Here is a 20,193-nt window from a genome sequence, read left to right on the forward strand (position 1 = left end):
TAAAACAATAATGCCTGAGACATGAAAAGTGCCCAATAAATGTTGTCTGTTACTTTCATTTTGCAGATAAAGAAATTTTCTTGGTTGTAGTGATTTGCTGAAGATTATAAAGTGACTTCACTTTTTTACTCCAAGTTTTCTCCCTTTAATAATAAAAATAAAATTATTCTTATTGGTAAAATCAGTAATACAAAATTAGGTGAAATGGCCAGGATTTTATGAAATTAAAGTTTTAATCATAACAAGTTAGAGAAATAATTGAATTAGTAGAATATGATGAAATTAAACAGTGTGATTTGCCATGGGAACAAACTTAATTCAGGGTGATAGAGGACTAATTTAATTTTTTCTAGAAAATCAGAATAGTAATTTTGGGGTCATGGCCACTACAGATTTTAGTGTGTTGGTACCAAAGGCTTGCAAATCCATGATAAAAGTCTATTTAAACAGCAATATAGCATTTAGAAACTTTGAAGCAATTTTCTTTTCATATGGAGTTTTAGTGAAACATTTATTCATCAAAACAAACAAGAACATTAGGAAACAGGCTTGTGAGCCATTTCGAGCTCTTGGCTTAGTTTTATCCGTGCTGTTCTAAAGTATCACAAGGTGGAGTGGATCCTTCATATTTTTAGATTTAACATTAGCACTTTAGATGTTGATGGGCAGCCCTGGAGCTTGTAGAGTTATTTGTGATTTTGCTGAGGCATGAATTTATTCCCTCCCCTTTGCGTTGAGGCCTGGTCCTTTAGGTAACGAGCGAGCCTCACTGACTCCACAGTTTCCCTATCTTAACCTGATTTGGTTGTTTTTCACTTTCATGTTGTGATAAAAACTTTAAATTTTGGAAGTGGTGGTGGGACTAGCCTTGGAATCACACCTGAGTATTCTTTAGAGTCTACTAAGTATATCCTTCTTGAATGTTCAGGTAAAATTAGAGCTGCTTCTAAAATCACACGAATGACAAGCTGTGAAAAATTCTTGATACAAAAGATGGGAATATCATCCCATGAAAGTAGAACTTCTTCCCTATATACTGCAATGGGATTCTTCCCCCCCCCCCCGCCCTTTTTTTTTGAGATTTGGTTTGGGAATTTTTTTTGCTATTGAAAACAAGGGGAGAAAGAGAGAGTTCAAGGATGTGTGTGCATTCTGATGTTTATTCTTTAAATAAAATTTTTAGAGATTGTGCTCTTCTTCTTCCAAAAAGTAAAAATATATTTCTTCTTTCACTTCTGTTTCCCCATCTCTTTTCCAGCTATAATATAAAACTGAAAGTTTTCTTTCCTCATTTGTTTCATCTATTGAGTGCATTTTCATATATCAGAAACTGGGCACACAGTATATTCTAGAGAAGTATGCACTACCGAACTTTAGTTCCCTCATCTGTAAGTTAGGGGACAAATATCTACCTTGTAAGGCTGTTGTAAGTGTTTATAAATAATGTATATAGAAATGCCTAACCGGTACCTGGCACGTAGACGTGTAGAAAGTATTGATAGTGGCAGGACTAGGGTAGTGGTGAAAAGCACACAGCATGGCTAAGTAGTACCCTCTTGTCCTTGTTAGACTTCAGGCATAACTGGAGCAAACAAAGACTAGGAGAAATTATAGGGTTAAGTCACCTTGATTTTTATATCTCTGGTCTAGAGTACACCAAACACCCCTGTGGGGAAATCAGTGTGGTAAAACCACAACACAGGACAGTAAGTGGGGTACAAAAAATTAAATCATGTAAAATGCAGTGTTGCATGACTGCCAGGTTGTCTGGGGCCAGCCTGCGTGATTAGCTCTGTGAGTTCTGGAATAAGTTCTGGGAGTCCGGCTGCTTGATGCAAATATGGCCTATTCCTAGCTAAAGTTTGGCATCACCTAGTGGTAGATGTCTGCTCTGTTTTAGCTCTCAATGGGATAGCCACATGGGGACTGGGACGTACAGGGCAACAGCAGTGATTCTGGTGGGGCCTGTCTTGTGGCCCAGTGCGGGGAAGATCAGGCTAGGAGGACCCATCTTCCTCCCTGCTTCTCTAACGGGCTCTGGTGTCCTGCCGTTTTTCCCTACCAGGGCTTCCCCTCAGTATCTGCATCCTATGTTCTAGTCCCTTTATCTGCCCTACATTCTCGGGAAGTAAGAATTTTGGTCTGGTGCCTTTTAGAAAAAGATAGAAAAAGTGAGAGAACAGGAATCAGTCTCCAATTGTAATACACTCAATTTTGCGCTCTCTCAGGGCTGGTAATCTTAGACTTCTATTCTCTACATTTTACAGGTGAGCAAGTGGAAACTTCCTCAAGGTTACATAACTAGTAAAAAGAAAAGAGGCTTTGATTTGATTAGACTAATCCAAAATCCATGGTCTTTCTACGCTTTTCTCATTATAATGAAGGAAATGCTTTTATTTATCGTATAAAGGTTTGATTAGAGTTTCCCTGTGATAAATTGCACAGCTTGGTGTGGATATACAGGAGTACTTTGGGGATGTGGTTTTTAGTTTCTTCTTATTATGAGATGAAGAATGTGGTCCTAAAAAGAGGTACTCAGGGTACCAAGTAAAAGATTGCCATACCGCAACTTAATCGATCAACCAGTATTCTGAAATTCCTGTATCAATAAGATGTGATTGTTACCCTTTTATAATGATGGGATGCGTTTGCCTGTAAAAGATTGAAAAGCTTCTTGTAATTATGCAGTCATTGTTCAAGTTCCTAGGTAAGTATCCCTAATTGCTAGAGAAATTCTGGGTTTAAAATTTCAGTTTACCAATATGGGACAAAGGTTAAGATTATTCTCTTCGAGTCTCTGAATTCTTGAACTTTATTATGTGGAATAAATTCAGTTTTTGCCCTATTACTAACATGGGATTTAAAAAATCTCAGCTTTACAGACTGATGAATAAACTTCATTTCTTTCCTGTATCATCAGGTTGCTTTTAAAAGATTCGTTGAGACGTAGAAAGGTAGAGAGCTTTTCCTGCATCTGCTGTTTCTCAGTTGCCTTCAGTTCAAAATAATCCTTATGCCAAAGTGCCATATTTTGTGATGTCATGCTTTGATCCCCTTCACTAGATTGCAGGCTTTGCGAAAGATTGATTTAAACTTCCACCAGCAATGTATACGAAACCTCATTCATTTACGTTCTCTCTACTGTTTGTATTGTCAGACTTAACTTTTTCCCATTGAATAGGTGTAAAATGATATCTTGTGTATTATTATTCTCCTTATTATTGATAAAATCAAGCATCTCTTCATATGTTTATTGTCTTAGGAATAAGTATAACACAGGACAAAAATAGAAAATTATAAAACTTTGCTGAAAGCCTTTAAAGAAGTGCAAAGGTATTCCATGTAAATGCGGCAACACAGTTATCCTGAAATTGGTCTATAGATGCATTGCAACTCCAATAACAATCCTAACAGTTTTTGTGGAGCTGGAAAAGATGACTGTAAATTGAATATGGAATAACAATGGGCCAAGAACAGCCAAGCTGTGTCTGAAGTAAAAATAAGGGGGAACTTGCAGTATGAGACATCAGAGCTTATTATTAAGGTCTCATAATTAAGACCGCGTGGTTTTGGTACAGACATAAACAAATTGGTAGATCAGAATAGAGAGCTCAAAAACAGACCCACACTTATATAGAATGTATTCCAGTGGTGACCTGTGTACTCTTTGACCTATCAGTTCCTCCTTTTGGACTCTCTGATGGAACTATACAAGTATATAATGTTAAATGCAGAAGATGTATATTGTATAACGTTATATATGTTGGATATTGAAAATTTGGAATGAAATGTTCATTAACAGGGAGCTCATTAAGTAAATTAAAATGTGTATGCTGGGTATTACATGACTGTTAAAAAGTATAAGGAGTTGCTGTAAGTACTGACATGCAAAGATGTGTTATTCTTTAAAGTAAAAATAAGATGTGTGCCTTATACCTAGAATCTCAAAAGAACAAAACGAAACAAAAAACCAAGCTCATAGATGCAGAGAAGAGATTGGTGGTTGCCAGAGGCAGAGATGTGGAAATTGGGCAAAATGGGTGAAGGGAGTCAAAAGGAACAGACTTCCAGTTATAAAATAAATAAGTTATGGAGCTGTAATATACAGCATGACAACTATAGTTAATAACACTGTATTGCGTATTCAAAAGTTACTCAGAGTAACTCTGAAAAGTTCTCATCACAAGAAAAAAAATTCTGTAACTATGTATGGTGACAGATATTAACTAGAATTATTGTGGTGGTCATTTTGCAATATATGCAAATATTGAATTATTATGTTGTACACCTGAAACTAATATAATTTGTATGTCAATTGTACCTCAATGGGAAAAAAAGGGTGTGTTGGTGTGTGTAGGAAACCGTCTGGAAGGATATACAGCAAGTTGTTAATAGTGATTATAATGGGGAAAGGGGCAGGGGTTTTACTTTCTGGTTTAAATAGTTTGATTTCTTTTATGTATTAGGAACTGGCATGTAATTTTCAAAGAACAAAACAAAACAAAGAAGTTTAAATGACAAATTTCTAATACCAATAAAGCCATAAATAGTTTAAAATTGTTGGGTTAGTTGGTGTCCTTTTTGTTTTCTGTTCATGATAGAAAATGGATTTTCTGTGTGAAACGTGGGGCTGGCTCAGTCAAAGGTTGTTTTCCTGTAGATGGTGCAGAGAGTTATACATGAGTGTCTTTTTTAACTTTCTGACAGTAACAATTGTAATAACACTAATAATGACTGCTTTTTCCGCAACGTGGTCCATAGTTCAAGGACTTGTGATTTTGAAGCTAATATTCTTAAATCTAGAGGTTGTTAAATTTGACGAGTAACTAAATTCTTAGAGGAAATAATAGCATTCTTTAGAAAAAGGGAAGATTGACTTCTTAGTAATAGATCATATCATGACATTTAGAATTGATTTAGTTGAGATATTGAGAACACTCAAAAGAGTTAGAACCCATTTAGCTTTTTCTTACCTGATAATTTTTTTTATTCTAGATTCCTGTTCATCCTGTGCCTGATCCCTTAGTTCATGAAGTTCTAAATTTAGCTTTTAAGCACTTTAAACATAAGGAAGGGTAAGTGAAATACTAACTAGGAACTGTTGCTTTTCTCTGCAGTCTGGGTTTAGACTCTTTAAGTAGAATTTGGATTCTCATTGATCATTTATTTATAGAGTTCAAAGCAATTATCTTCCTATCTTTATTGAATTCACACAAAATGCTTATAGGAAAGATTTTGTAAAAACAGTTCTTAAAACCATTGATTGGACTTATAAGAATTGGAAGGTTACATTTCATGGCAAATTAAAATCTAGAGATAGAAGAAAATTCTTGTGGTTTTTTCATCCCCTAAACGAATCTTCAGAGAAAATTATATAACACTCTGATAAGGAATTTTCCAATTTACTAAGTTTGTAGAAATATTTAATGAAATCTTACGTTTGTTCTCTTTTTATTTTAGATATTCAGGAACCAACACTGGGAATGTGCATATTATTGCAGATCTATATGCAGAGGTGATAGGGGTTCTTGCCCAATCAAAGTAAGTTTTAAAAACCACTGATTTTGATTTGCTTTGCGTTTTAGAATGCTTTATTACTAACTAATAGACACTGATAGTTTTAGAGCTACTATTTTTTTCATAGTTATTATGAAATCTGCTCCACCTTTTATTACTCAACGCCTCTGTTCCTTAGAGGATTTTTAAGTAACACCCATACCTTAATTTTATAACCTGTTTTCATTTATTTGGGGTTTTCCATAAATGTCTGAATTGAGGAAGTCAAAAATTGCCGAAATAGTCAGAACATTACCTTGTTCCCTATTTTTACAATTCTATGAGAAGTGTTTTAAAATGTCTTCATTTTAGAACTTTTTACAGAGCTAATAATTACTTTTAATACTCTCCAGTTGAGTGTTTTTATTTCTGAAACAGCAACATAATGTCTTCCTTCTGATCATCTTATTTGTCTTAGTACTAACCAGAGTTTTAAATAGGTAGAAGAGATAGCAAAAAGGAAAAATAAAAGATACTGTATTACTCCATAAAAAGTGTTATTCATTAGGAGTTACACTCAATGAGTTGTGTTGAACTATCATTGTAGTAAACAATGAAACAAGATGATCTTTAGTATCTTGTGGTTGCTCTAAAGGCTGAGGAAGATTTCAAATTTCCTCTGTTGCTACTGGGAAATTTCTAAGGTAAAAAGTATCAGCTCACATTTTCTTGGATGCTATTTAGAGTCTTTGGCCCTGAAATCACCATCTGACAACATTTCTAAATTCTAAGAAGGCAAGCACAATTATTATTAATGTTTAGTAGGTTAGATTTTAATGTTAAGTAGTGTATTTTATTTTGTGTATTTTTTATCTTTTGTTCATACACTAGGGATCTTTGTCTAACCAATGCTATAGAACTTAGAACATAATTTGAGAATTTTAAATGATTCAGACATTGGCAGTAATATCTTAATCTCTCATTTATATTTAATCAATAATGAATCCCTGATCAGGAATATAGTCACAAAAACATAATATGAGCAATGATATATTTCCTTCTATGGCATAATAGTTCACGATATTTTAATTTTGATCAAAAATAAATTTCTATCAAGAATATAGATTAGAAATTCTAACTAATACATCAGCAAGTTGGGTCCAGGAGAACACTATATCACGACTAAGTTAAATCTGGGACATTAAGGATAGTAAATCCAAGTGGGCAGTAAATTTGCGAAATGACACTCAGCCTCACTAGTCTAATTGTGAGAGAAATGGCACTTGGAGCACTGTTGAGGTGTTTTCCATCCATACGTATAATGAGCATGGGAGAAAACATGGATGGATCCACATTACGTGAGGCTGTTAGCATCGACATTTGAGGGGACAAGTAGTGGGGTGGTAAAGGGGAGAGGAGAAAGAGAGGCTAGGTGGTGTATTAGAATCTTGTGTATACATGTCCTTTGATTGCAGTGACTAATGATTATTATGAGAAAGAAAAATTAAAAAATAAAAGAAAAAACCCTTGGATTCTAATATTATTGCAATAGGAAGGTTTTTTTATCCACTTTATATTTTCTTTATAAAATGGAAAAGAATACTTTAATGGAAAATGGTATCGTATGCTCCAAAACTCAAATGGAAATAGATAAGTAATATTTGCTATCCTGTATCTATATTTCATTAATATGTAATTTACTTTTTCCCCACTGTAGTCAGTGACCATTGGAAAGTATGCTTCGTTTGTCATTTTAACTTTCAGGAACTGGTTTCTCCAAATAACATTAACAGTAAAATCTTTAGTTATTTCACAATATAGAGAAGGAGAAAATGAAGAATTATTGATTAATAAACTATCAGATATCTTTTTCCAATGTAAACAAGGGAAAAACTTAGTAGCCTTAACAGTTGTGGTCATTTACATCCAGGATGGTGCTCACATTTTGAAAGCTCACATTTGGATTCTTTAGCTTATTCACATTCTGAGACCAGCGTCCCTCAACTCCTCTTCAGCTTTCCTGCAGTGTAAGGGGATATTAGTAGCCTACAACTGATTGATTTATCTCTGAACAAATGTGTAGTCTCCAATCTGCTCTCCATGTAACTCAAATTTCAGACTCTGTAAAAAGGAACCTTAAAATTTAGAGACACTCTGATTTACATGGGGATGTTTTATGGGTGGATTATTTGATCTTATTTTTATGATGATTATTAATTATTAAATGGTAATGGTGCTGTATTGATGATATTATAGGAATAAAGAAATCCTGTTATTTCCCCATAAGGAAGTTCTGATTTTAAAATAAATGAACGGCAAATTTAAAATAACAAATAATTTTGTTTCCCTCTGAATGCTTTTCTGGTAATTTTGATGAGGGCAGAGAAAGGAGATGATGTTTAGATAAAACACCTTTTGATTTCAACGTTAATTATCATGGGGGAAATTGTGTTTTTAATTCACATTCAAATGATTTATCCATGTATATTAAAGGTTTCAGGCTGTGAGGAAGAAGTTTGTGACAGAATTAAAAGAACTGCGACAAAAGGAGCAAAGTCCACATGTGGTACAAAGTGTCATCAGCTTAATAATGGGAATGAAGTTCTTCCGAGTGAAGATGTATCCTGTGGAAGATTTTGAAGCATCGTTTCAGTTCATGCAGGTGATGGGCCTTCCCACTTGCAGTAATTAAAACTCACCTGACGGTGGTGGTTCTTGTTCGTGGCTTTTTGAAGAAGCAAAATGTATACAAAGTAATGACATTGTTGTTATTTCCTTATTCCAAATGTTAAGATGTCACAAGTATGAATTACCTTCTTTTTTCTTTTTAATATGAGCATGTTTTGACCTTTGCGTTTTGGTAAAATTGCAGAGTATTTACAAAATTATTGTGATATTAAAAATTCTTTAATCTTCCTCTTTCGTTAATCTAATGTACCTTTTCCCCCCCTCCAGGAATGTGCTCAGTATTTCTTAGAAGTAAAAGATAAAGATATAAAACATGCACTTGCTGGTTTATTTGTGGAGATTCTTATCCCTGTAGCTGCTGTAAGTATATTTTTATACTATATTTTGAAAATACCTTTTCACTGAGGATGCTACCACATGAAATACATATTCTTACTTTCTGGTAATCTCAGAGACAATGAAGCAGAAACTTGGAATGTAATGTGGGTATGGGGAAAATGGTTGTTAGACAAATAGCAGAAGAGCATTGATCAATCTTTTCATTAAAAGAACGAGCCCAAGCCCTTAAGATTCAGAGATGGAGTATTTGCGTCCTGGCAGTAATGGGTGCCCAGAGTAGCTCAATACAACGTGCTGCATTTACTCGTGACTTGTGCTCCTCACAAAATGGCAGTCATTTTAACAGCCTCTGAAGAATTTAAAAGTACTGTGACACATGTCCTGGAATTTACAGCACTGTTTAATGTTCTGTTCTGTAGTCGCGATGCTATTTATCATACCTGTAAAAAGATGTGTTCTAAACTAGAAATTATGATTGCTATAATTATGATTGCAGTAACTTCTAGGGAAGCAGATTTATAGAAGCTTTTCTTGGTGTAAATGCAGTGTGTTATTCAAAAATAATTTTGCAATTACTAGTAACATATACTATAAGCAGGATTCTGTGATTTTAGATTACTTAGAGACATGCTCGTTTCTTTTTGTTTCCTGGGTTTTTTCCCCACTCAGTTTTTCCATATGGTATGTGATATGCTACTCACTTTCAGTACACTACACATTACTGTATAAATTATATTCTTTTTTTATGTGTATTATGATTTTATTTTCAAGAAGACTTATGGAGGTAAAATTGACTTGCAATAAATTACACGTATTTAAACTTCGGAAAGCAGGTAGTGTACATCTTCCAACTTTATGCTTTTTCAAAGTTATTTTGGCTGTTCTAGGTACAATATGACATGTATATGCCTGTGAAACCATCACCACAGTCAAGATAATGTACATATCGATCACACCCTAAAATTTTCTTCATATTCTTTTTTAATCCTTCCCTCCGACTCACCCCGCCGTCTCAGGCAACCATTGATCTTCTTTTTATCCCTTTACGTTAGTTTGGGATTTCCTAGAATTTTGTAATAAGGGAATCTTAACAGTACAAACTCTGGGCCGGCCCAGTGGCACAGTGGTTAAGTGCACACGTTCCGCTTCTTGGTGGCCCAGGGTTCGCTGGTTCGGATCCTGGGTTCGGACATGGCACTGCTTGGCAAAAGCCATGCTGTGGTAGGCATCCCACGAATAAAGTAGAGGAAGATGGGCGTGGATGTTAGCTCAGGGCCAGTCTTCCTCAGTGAAAAGAGGAGGATTGGCAGTAGTTAGCTCAGGGCTAATCTTCCTCAAAAAAAAAAAAAAAAGTACGAACTCTTTTTTCCAGCTTCTTTCACTCTGCATAATTATTTTGAATTTCAGCTGTGTTGTAGAGTATGTCAATAGTTTATTCCTTTTTCATTCTGGAGTAGTATTTCGTTTGTATGGATATACCACAGTTTGGTTATGTGTTCATTTGTTTTTGGACATTTGGGTTGTTTCCAGTTTTGGGCTGTTACAAATAAATCTGCTGTGAACATTCATGTACAAGTCTGTGGATGGACATATGCTTTTATTTCCTTTGAGTAAATGTAGAGGAATGGAATTGCTGGACCAAATAGTAGCTTTAACTCTTAAAGAAATTGCCAAACTATATTCCAAAGCAGCTGTATCATTTTGCATTCCACAAGCAGCGTCTGAGAGTTCTAGTTCCTCCAAATCCTCACCAGCACTTGCTTTGGCCAGTCTTTTTAGTTGTAGCCATTGAAATAGGTGTGTCGTGATATCTCATTGTGGTTGTTAATTTGCATTTCCCTAATGACATGATTTTGAGCATCTTTTCATGTCCTTATTTGCCGTCCATATATTTTCTTTGGTGAAATGTGTGTTGAAATCTTTTTTCCCATTTTTAAATTGGGAATTTGTTTTCTGATCAAGTTTTGAGAGATATATTTTTTATACACTGTGGGTACAAGGATTTTATCAGATAGTGCTTCATGAATATTTTCTCCTAGCTCTGGATTTGTCTTTTCATTCTCTTAACTAAGTCTTTGGAAGAGAAGTTTTTAATTTTGATGAAGTCTGATTTATCAATTTGTTCTTTTACAGATTGTGCTTTTGGTATCATTCCTAAGAAGTCTACCTAACCCAAGGTTGCAAAGGTTTTCTCCTGTATTTCAGTTTTAGAGTTTGCTTTTAGGTCAATGATCCATTTTGAGTTAATTTTGCATAAGGTATGAGGTATGGATTGAAATTTTGCTGTGTTTTGTTTAATTCTTTGTTTTGTTTTTTGCATATGGTGTTCAGTTGTTCCAGCACCATTTGACCATTTGTTTGAGAAGAGATTCTTTTCAAGTAATTTAGTTCCTTTGTCTGAGAAATCAGTTGACTTTATGTGTGTGAGTGTATTTCTGACTGTATTCTGTTCTAATATCTATGTGTATATTCTCACAGCAGTAGCACACTATCTTAATTACTGTATTAAGTTTAGAAGACAGGTGGTGTACACCTTGCAACTTTATACGTTTTCAATATTATTTTGGCTGTTCTAGGTCCGTTGCACTTCCATATGAATTTTAGAGTCACCTTAGATTAGAGTCACCCACCAATTAGAAAAACTGCTGGGATTTGAATGGGAATTTCATTCAATTAATAAGTAAATTGGGAGGACAGACATCTTAACATTGATTTTTGCTATTCATGAAGATAATGTCTCTCTCCTTTTACTTGAGTCTTTATTTTCTGTGAACAATGTTTTGTATTTTTCAGCGTACAGATCTTGAACATATTTTGTAAAATTTACCCCTAGGCATTTCATATTTTTATGCTATCTGGGTGTTCAAAATACTTTTCAGTGTGTATGTTTTATTTTACTTTTGCCTTATTGCACTGGTGAGGACTTTTAGTACAATGATAAATAGAAATGAAGAGAGCAGACTTCCTTGCCTCTTTTCACTTTGCTCTGAAATCTACTTTGTCTGATATTAATATAGCACTCCAGCTTTCTTTTGGTTGTGTAAGGATAGTATATCTTTTTGCATTCTTTTACTTTTAATCTACTTGTGGTTTTGTATTTAAAGTACCTTTTTTTGTAGGCAGAATATGGTTTGGTCTTGCTTTTTTATCTAGTCTGTCAATCTCTGCCTTTCAATTGGGGACCACATTCATTTAATATGATTATTGATACAGTTATTTTAAATCTTTTATCTTCTGATTACGTTTTTTATTTTTCCCATCTATTCTTTGTTCCCTTTTTCTCCTTTTTTTCTGCTTTCTTTTGGATTAATTGAATATTTTCATGATTCTTTTATCTCCTTTGTTGGCTTATTAGTTATATCTCATTGTTTTGGCACTTTATTGTTTATGGTATACATCTTTAACTTATCACTCTCTACCTCAAGCGGTGTTGTACCATACGTGGGTAGTTATATCATACATATGCTTCCATTTCTTCCCTGAAAACTCTTGCAAGGTAGTAAGGTGGGACCATGAAGGGTTCACCTCATTTATTTTCCATTCCTTAGGGGTTACTTTCTTTTATTGACTGATATGCAGTGTTTTGCATATCATTTCATATATTTTGTTTGTTTTTTGTTTGTTTCAGATGGTAGGGTAAATCCAGCCCCCTTTACGCCATCTTGGCTAGAAATGGAAGTTAGTAACATTCTGTTTATTCAGGTTTTATTCTATTTAAAAATTTTAAAAACAAAATGGGGCCAGCCCAGTGGCATAGTGGTTAAGTTCACACTCTCTGCTTTGGTGGCCTGGGGTTGCAGGTTTGGATCCCAGGTGCAGACCTACACACTGCTCATCAAGTCATGCTATGGCAGCATCTCACATACAAAATAGAGGAAGATTGGCACAAATGTTAGCTCAGGGCCAATGTTCCTCAAGCAAAAATAGGAGGATTGGCAACAGATGTTAGCTCAGTGCCCATCTTCCTCACCAAGAAAAAAAAAATTTTTTTAATGAAGAAATTTATTTTCATGTTGAGAATCAAATTGAACTGTTTTGGCTTTCACTTTTAAATATTGAACTAATTGACTTGTGATCAATGTGTTCATATGTATGGGTATGTGGTGTTTAGGTCCTATCTTTAGAGCGTGTTTAGAAAAGGTGGACAGGGATTGTAAGAAAAGTTAAGAATTTTAAATATTAATGACATAGTAATTGGCATGATTTGTTTACCTTTCTTGAATGTTTACTTATAGTTAAATGTTTGAAGATTATTTTAATGGGTACAAGTAAAAGTCATGAATCATAGCTTTGCAGGTAGTTTGAGTCAGATAGCCCCCCACCCCTTACCCCAGTTCTTAGCCATGTAGTAGGTTCATTTTTATCATTTATAAAACCATGTCAGCTTTAGTCTATTATCATTAGTACATGTGCTTCAATTTCTTTTCCTAGAAATGGTTTGAATTACTGCCGATCTATCCCAAATTGTCATTTTTATTTACCCCTTGTCTGAAAATCTGTTTTTGCCAGATATCTAACTGGGATTAGGTTGTAGTTTTTAAGGTAGTTCATCAAAAGCAGCAGGTTGTAGGAAAAAAGACCCTTGACAATTGTCCATTATTACTACATTGCCTAATTCTTCTTCTACTTCTTCTTTTTTTTTTTTGCTGAGTAAGATTAGCCCTGAGCTAATATCTGTGCCAATCTCCCTCCGTTTTTTATATGTGGGTTGCCACCACAGCATAGCTGATGAGTGGTGTAAGTCCACACCAGGGATCCGAACCCACGAACTGAGGCCGCTGAAGTAGAACGTGCTAAACTCAACCGCTGGACCACGGGGCTGGCCCCACCTTATTCTTCTTTTGTGCCATGTTTGCTTTTGTGGTTTATTTGTTTGCTATGGTAGTCCTAACAAAGTACCACACGCTAGGTGGCTTAAACAACAAAAACTTACTGTCTCACAGTTATGGAGGCTAGATGTCTGAGACCACGGTGTTGGCTGGTTGAGTCCTGCCGAGGGCTGTGAGGAAGTCTGTTCTGTGCGTCTCAGCTAGCTTCTAGTGGTTTACTGACATCTTTGGTGTTCCTTGACTTAAAGAACCATCACCTGATCTTTGCCCTTCATCTCCACATGGCATTCTCCCGTGTGTATATCTTTGTCCACATCACTCCGTTTTTTCAAGGACAGTCATGTTGGAGTAGGGGGTCCCCCTACTCCACTATGACCTCATCTTAACTAATTATGCCTGCAGAGACCTATTTCCAAATAAGGTCACATTATGAAGGATCAGGGTTGGAACTTCAGTATATGAATTTTGTAGGGACACAGTTCGACTCATAACACCTGCCTCTGCACATAGAGCTCCTTCTGTCTGGAGCATTCTTGCCTCTCTAATAACCTCCCCCCTTTTTGCCTGGTTGGACTCTAGTTATTTATTCATTATATGTACTGAGTGCTTTCTGTGGGCCAGGGCCTCTTCTGTGCACAGGGAATACAACAATGATCAAGGCAGGAAAGACTCCCTGCTTTTAAGAGCTCCCTTCTAGTGCGGATAATAGGCAATAAACTAGTGTGTAAGATACGTAGATGGTGGTAAGTGTTGTGGAGAAATGTAAAGCAGGGTGGGGATAAGAATTACTGAAGGGATAAGGGGGTTGACATTTTAAATAGTGATTAGCAAAGACCATCACCTTGAAACAGATGGTGACAATTGAGCAAAGACTAAGGGGATGAGGGAGTAAGACATACTACACCTGGGAGAAGAGCTTCTTAGGCAGAAGGAACAAGCGCAGACGTCCTGAAGCAAGAGCACACATGATGTGTTCTAGGAACAGCAAGGAAGCTAGCCCTCACCCTAGCCCTAGCCCTAGCCCTGGCTCTAGCCCTAACCCTAACCCTCACCCTAGTCCTACCCCTAACCCTCACCTATCTGGTGTGGCTGGATCCCAGTGTAGGGGGCAGAGTAGTGGGAGATAAGGCCAGAGAGCTTAAACAGGAGGCTATTGCTATATTTCAGGTAAGAGATGCTGGATTCAGTTTGGATGTTACTTCCTTGTAGAGTTTTTCCATAGGGCCCCTTCTGAGTGCTCCAAGAGCACAGAGCATTTCCTCTTACAGTTCTGTTGTACCACATACCTGTTCCCTTGCCTGTGTTGTCTGCCTGTTCGCTCAGGGCAGGGACCACGTTTATTAACATTTGGTTATTTGGCACATTCTAGCACTTCAGAGAGACACTCAGTAAATTATTAACTAATTTCAAATCTTACAGAAAGTTCTTGTAATCCTTGCATAGTTTAATCTGTTTGTAACCATTTTCTTTCTTTTTGTGTTATTTTTTACGTAGGCTGTTAAAAATGAAGTGAATGTTCCCTGTTTGAAAAATTTTGTGGAGATGCTTTATCAGACTACTTTTGAACTGAGCTCCAGAAAGAAGCATTCATTGGTATTGAGAAACATTTCAAACCTTTACATATTCAATTAGGAGTTTAGTAATTGATTTATGAATTCAATGGAGATTTAAGATAACTGTAAAACTTGAAATTATAAAATATCCAAAGTATAATATGAGGGCAAATTTTGTATATTTTCTCCTGCTCTTTTTAAAACTTTCTATTCTTAATTTTTTTAGCTCTGCATTTGATAGGTTATTCAGACTTCATTCTAGGCATTTACCTGTCTTGACAGGTGCTTTAAACTGTATATTATAATATGGGAAAGGTGAATGAACTCTTACACTAAACCATAAATTCCTTGATTTTACATGATAATAAATTGCATTCTGAAGCATCAGATTATTTAGGAGCCATTGTCTGTCTGATTACATTGTTTCTGTTCAGTGACTTAAGGCATTTCTTTCCACGGAACCGCTAATTTCATGTAACTTTGAAGGATTTTTCTGTGAATTTTTAGTTTCAGAAAGCGGAAACTTCACTGCCAGTCTGTCGTCTCATCCCAGGGCCTATGTTCATAACCACTGCTTGAGAAAGTAATGAGTCTGGGGGGAAATAATAGCACATTTTAACTCAGGGAATTGTTACTGGTCAAGGAATTGTTTTTATGGAAAATTTGCCCTTTACCATTCTTTGTTAGATTACTCCATGAGATCCTATTTCTTATTACAAATGGGAAAACTGCATAAAAGAATTTTTGTGTGTTTAGGAGAATAAAAGAAATATAATTTACGAGTCTAGTGCTTTTCCATGAAAAATGTTAATTCTCTTTTCCCTGTTTCCTATAGGCTTTGTATCCACTAATTACCTGCCTTTTATGTGTCAGTCAGAAACAGTTTTTTTTAAATAACTGGCATATTTTCCTACAGAACTGTTTGTCGCATTTAAAGGTAAGATGTAATCTCATTTATGACATGTAAATACTGATTGTAATATAGTCACTGATGCATATACATTGAACAGTATATAATAAAACTTTCATTACTATTGGTACATTTGAAAAGAAATACTTTGCCACATATTTTATACATACTTCATTCCTTCTATAGGGAATCATGTATAGACATGAATGAACTTTTGATTGAAAATTTAGTTTGTCTTATTGAATGCAAAATTGTACATTTTTTAATGATTGTTTTTATATTATCTTAGATCTAGCACTATTTGTTAATAAATTCCTTTAGAATTAATTGTTAATTAATCCTACAAAACTTTCCATATACATATTTTGTGTTTTGTTTTGACAAAATTCAGTAATGTTGGCTCAAGTCTGAATAATATGAAAAAAGCCTTGATAGTAGAATATCACTAAAGGTACATTTAATGTAACTATGCCCGGACAAATCTACACCTGTGATACTGGATCCACGTGGATGTAAAAGCTCCTGAAATGATTCTGACTTGAATCAAGGGATAATTGTTACTAACACTGTTTGGCACATCCATGTCTGGTCTCTCTTAGTATTGAAAACAAAACTGTGAGATGGAAGGGTCATTTTCTTCCCAGGATGCTCTGCTACAAGGTCTACAGGATCTTCTTTCCTTCTGTGGATAGGAGCATAGTTAATGTCTGACACAGAACATGGGAATATTTCTCATCTGCGTGTCATGTGAATGCTTGATTTGAATACTGGTTTTGATATATAGACGAATATATTTGAAAATCTCTTGCAAGTTATAGAAACATGGTAGACATGACATTTCATTTCCTGTTACTCCTCCAAGTTAGGATTAAGACTGAGAACCTTATACTTTGAAGATCGTGAAAGCAAGGCACAGATAGATTAAATGATTGTCTCTGGCCCTACAGCTCATTGTGGTATTGTGAGAAATAGATCTGGCTCTTTCCCACTTTAGGAATGATCTGTTGGACAACATTATCCTATATATATCTTTTTCATGATTTTATGTATCGTTTTCAAAAATGCCTTCATTTCTTAGTAAGGTATATATTAAAAAAAATCTAAGTCTTTGAAAAACATTTTTGGCTATTTTCTTCCTAGACATGCGTTGATATTATTCATGTTTGGATGAGAATTGATATATTCTCTTTACTTTATTTATGAAAATTCCCTGGACCGAATCAAGCGGACTAAACTCTTTATGTCATGCAACCAGAAAATGTTTTATTTAATTAATTACATTATACTGTTTTCTGTCCTTCCTTTGATAATTGATCATTTTCTGGGTAGTAGGATTTTTCATGCTTTGAATAGAATATTTTAAGGAATGCATTTAAGTGTTTTCTGGAAGGTTGCTTTGTTTCACGACAATTCATACTTTTCTGTTGCTTGTTGGAATTTTTTTATATATATATACGTTTCCACCTAACATATTTGCAATTCTTTCGCAGTACCTTAACTTTTTTTTTTTTTTTTTGTCTTAAGGCTTTCATTTAAAATGCTCTGTTTTCTTCGAACCCTTACCTCCTGTTAAATATTTCTGGCATTTGTCCATTTTCATTAATGGCTATGTCAATCTGCCAGTCTAAAGGAGATAAGAGCCCCTTAGCATGAGTATTTGGAATATAGTTGTCTTGGCCATTAACCCTTAACTTACATTAAGGCTCTATTCAGCAGAAATTTTATGAATTGGCTCCTGTTTCTTGAGTTTTAGATACTGTGGCTCTGCTGCAGAGTTGAGGTAAGGATTTGAGCATTCAGGGGAAAACTGTGCTAGTTATCTGTTATAATAGGTATAATTTATTTGTTTTATATGTAGGAAAAATTGGTCCAAGATAAAGGCCTTACCTAAATTTATTTTGTTTTGAGATTCAAGTAATCTCTTGATTTGAAAAAAAAATCTGTAACAGCTTTCCATTTTTCAAAACTACTACTTCTTAAAACTGATTTTTATTAATATTAACTATATACTAGATTCTCTAAATACAGTATCTCATTTAATTCTGTCTGTAATGGAGGCTGAGAGAAGATAAATAAGTAACCCATGTTAGGGAACCAAAAAGTGATAGAGATAGGATTTACAACTAGGTCCATGTAGGTCCATAAGCTTTGCTCTTTCCGGTCCACCATGTTACCTTTTAGTGTACTATGAGAAATGCCATACTGAATATTTTAAGAAAATATTTTGGCTATAATTCTGGGATATTAAGGCATTATCCTCTAGAGTCATAAGAATAAATATGATAACATTTTCAAGGCATTTTAAGATATTGTGCAATTTTTTAAAGATTACCATACCAGTTTTTGAAGTTGGTGACCATGAAAAATGGGCTCTAGTCCTATAGGCCCATAAACAGCATGAGAGAGCATCAGCTTATTTTCACAGAAAATGTGAAATCTGTTATTTTTGTCCCAAACAGAATTTGGTAGTTTCCCATTCCCCTATCTTTATATCAATTGAGGTCATAATGTAAAAAATGATTTTGAAGTTTCTAAAGAAAATTAGAGAGAGGGAGAGAATAATAATAAGAGTAGATATCATGTAGAAACAATTTGAAGATTTTTTTCTGCAGTGTATGCTTATTTTCTTTTAAAAATTTAAACTAGTTTGAACTCAAATGCAGTGCTTTGAGAGGAAAAATTAGGTAGTTAAAAATTTTAACTGTTTTCTCTTAGTTTGATTATTAAAATGTGTACCGTGATGCCCAAATTATAGGATTTTTTTTCTTAGTGTTTCTAGCCACCATGTTGGAAATTTCAAATTTCTTCTAAATAGAGACCTTGGTGAGGAGCTGTCTTGTTTTGTGCTTATTTTCATCTAACATGCATGTGCTGCATCTCATGTTTATGTTTGCTGTCTCACATTGCTTTATTTAGATGCCATCTAACAACAGTATCAGAAAACAAATAGAAACACTCCAGGTGAGTTGTGTTGATGTTACAAAGTAAAATATCGCTTTATCTCCTTTAAGTGTGGCCTTTTTTTCTTTACCCATTGTTGCATTGCATGTCTAATGTATTTATTCAAACCTGCTTTTCATATTGTAAAAGAAGAGTAGCACACAGCGGGAACATTCCACAGGCTTAATAGTAATGTGACCCCAAGAAGATGAATTTAAGAGAGAGAAATGATAATGGATGTTGATTCTTCACCAGAGTCCTCAATTTTAAAATATTCTATTTAATTTATATTAGCTGTTATAAATGAGAGTTTTAAAAACATTTCCAATGAAATTAAGGAGACAGTAGCTTAGATTTTGAATATGATTTTGATGTATGACTTTTTAAAACTTCTATCCTTTTGGTTTGGGTTTTAAACAAATCACTTTGTTTTTGGTTCACAGTAGAAAAATGGGGAAGAAACATTAAAATGATTGCTGCCAAAGAGCATATTTGACGTATCAAAACTTTATTGTATATTAGTACTATTGGATTTTAATTTATATAACAATCTGATTATGCAAATTAGACCAAAATTGTAACTAGGGAATTATATGTCTCCGTTTAAGGCTCAGATCAATGTAGTATGTTTTTATTATTCAGACATGTATAGCAGCATTATAGTGACTGAATAGATAATTAATAATTGATTTTTATCACTTTTCATCTTGTTTTGGCATTGTTCAGTATAAAGTAAGTCTGCTTTGTAAACATAGTAGTCCATCTTGGAAAGCTTGAAAATCAAGTGTTTTTTTTTCATGCCAGGTACCTCAGCACTTAAAATAAGATAATCCAAATATGTCATTAACCATTTATATGAAAATAGTTTTTATGTGGAATTGGACTTAAATATTTCAATATACAATTTATTATATATTAATTGGTATTGATCATATTTTGAATATATATTATTTGGAGTATACATAAAACTAATTGAATTTATATTTTGATATCTGATATCTTGAACTAAATGATAGGGAAGAAAATACTAGAAAAAACTTGGTTGTTATTAGTAGCATACATACACTATATGATACTTTATATGTTACTTAGTTCCATTAGTAAGAAATTAACAGAGAACGACTTGGGGAGTGTTGTTAAGATTTGGCATCATTATGGATCTGGAGGGAGGGATTGATGTTCAGACTCTGACCAGCAGAGTAACTGACATTTCATTCTTAATTTTATCAAATCTTCGTATAGATAGATGTGCAAAATTATATTTTCTAGAGGTTGTTTCTTTTTATTTGAAACATCCTCAGTTGTTATCTTTTTGCATTGCTTTTAATCTTACAGAGTAGATGTCCATTATTCTGTATCTTAAGAAAACATAAAATAGAATGACTAAATTACTTAGTATTTTAAAATTACCTTTTGTCAGTTGCTATATAATAGTCAT

At 34.5% G+C, this 20,193-nt stretch overlaps 1 protein-coding gene across 1 annotated transcript in view; it reads left to right on the forward strand.

Annotated features, from left to right (window-relative positions):
• LOC124232912 (protein furry homolog-like) overlaps positions 1-20,193 on the forward strand; it is a 243,199-nt gene that overhangs the window by 123,034 nt on the left and 99,972 nt on the right. The window contains exons 8-13 of the mRNA XM_046649823.1: positions 4,996-5,075; positions 5,461-5,541; positions 7,990-8,158; positions 8,452-8,544; positions 14,847-14,945; positions 15,741-15,842. Coding sequence (XP_046505779.1) covers positions 4,996-5,075; positions 5,461-5,541; positions 7,990-8,158; positions 8,452-8,544; positions 14,847-14,945; positions 15,741-15,842 — 624 coding nt within the window. The remainder of the gene's footprint in view (positions 1-4,995; positions 5,076-5,460; positions 5,542-7,989; positions 8,159-8,451; positions 8,545-14,846; positions 14,946-15,740; positions 15,843-20,193) is intronic.

The sequence above is a fragment of the Equus quagga genome, unplaced genomic scaffold (genome assembly GCF_021613505.1).
Source record: "Equus quagga isolate Etosha38 unplaced genomic scaffold, UCLA_HA_Equagga_1.0 146_RagTag, whole genome shotgun sequence".
Lineage (NCBI taxonomy): Eukaryota > Metazoa > Chordata > Mammalia > Perissodactyla > Equidae > Equus > Equus quagga.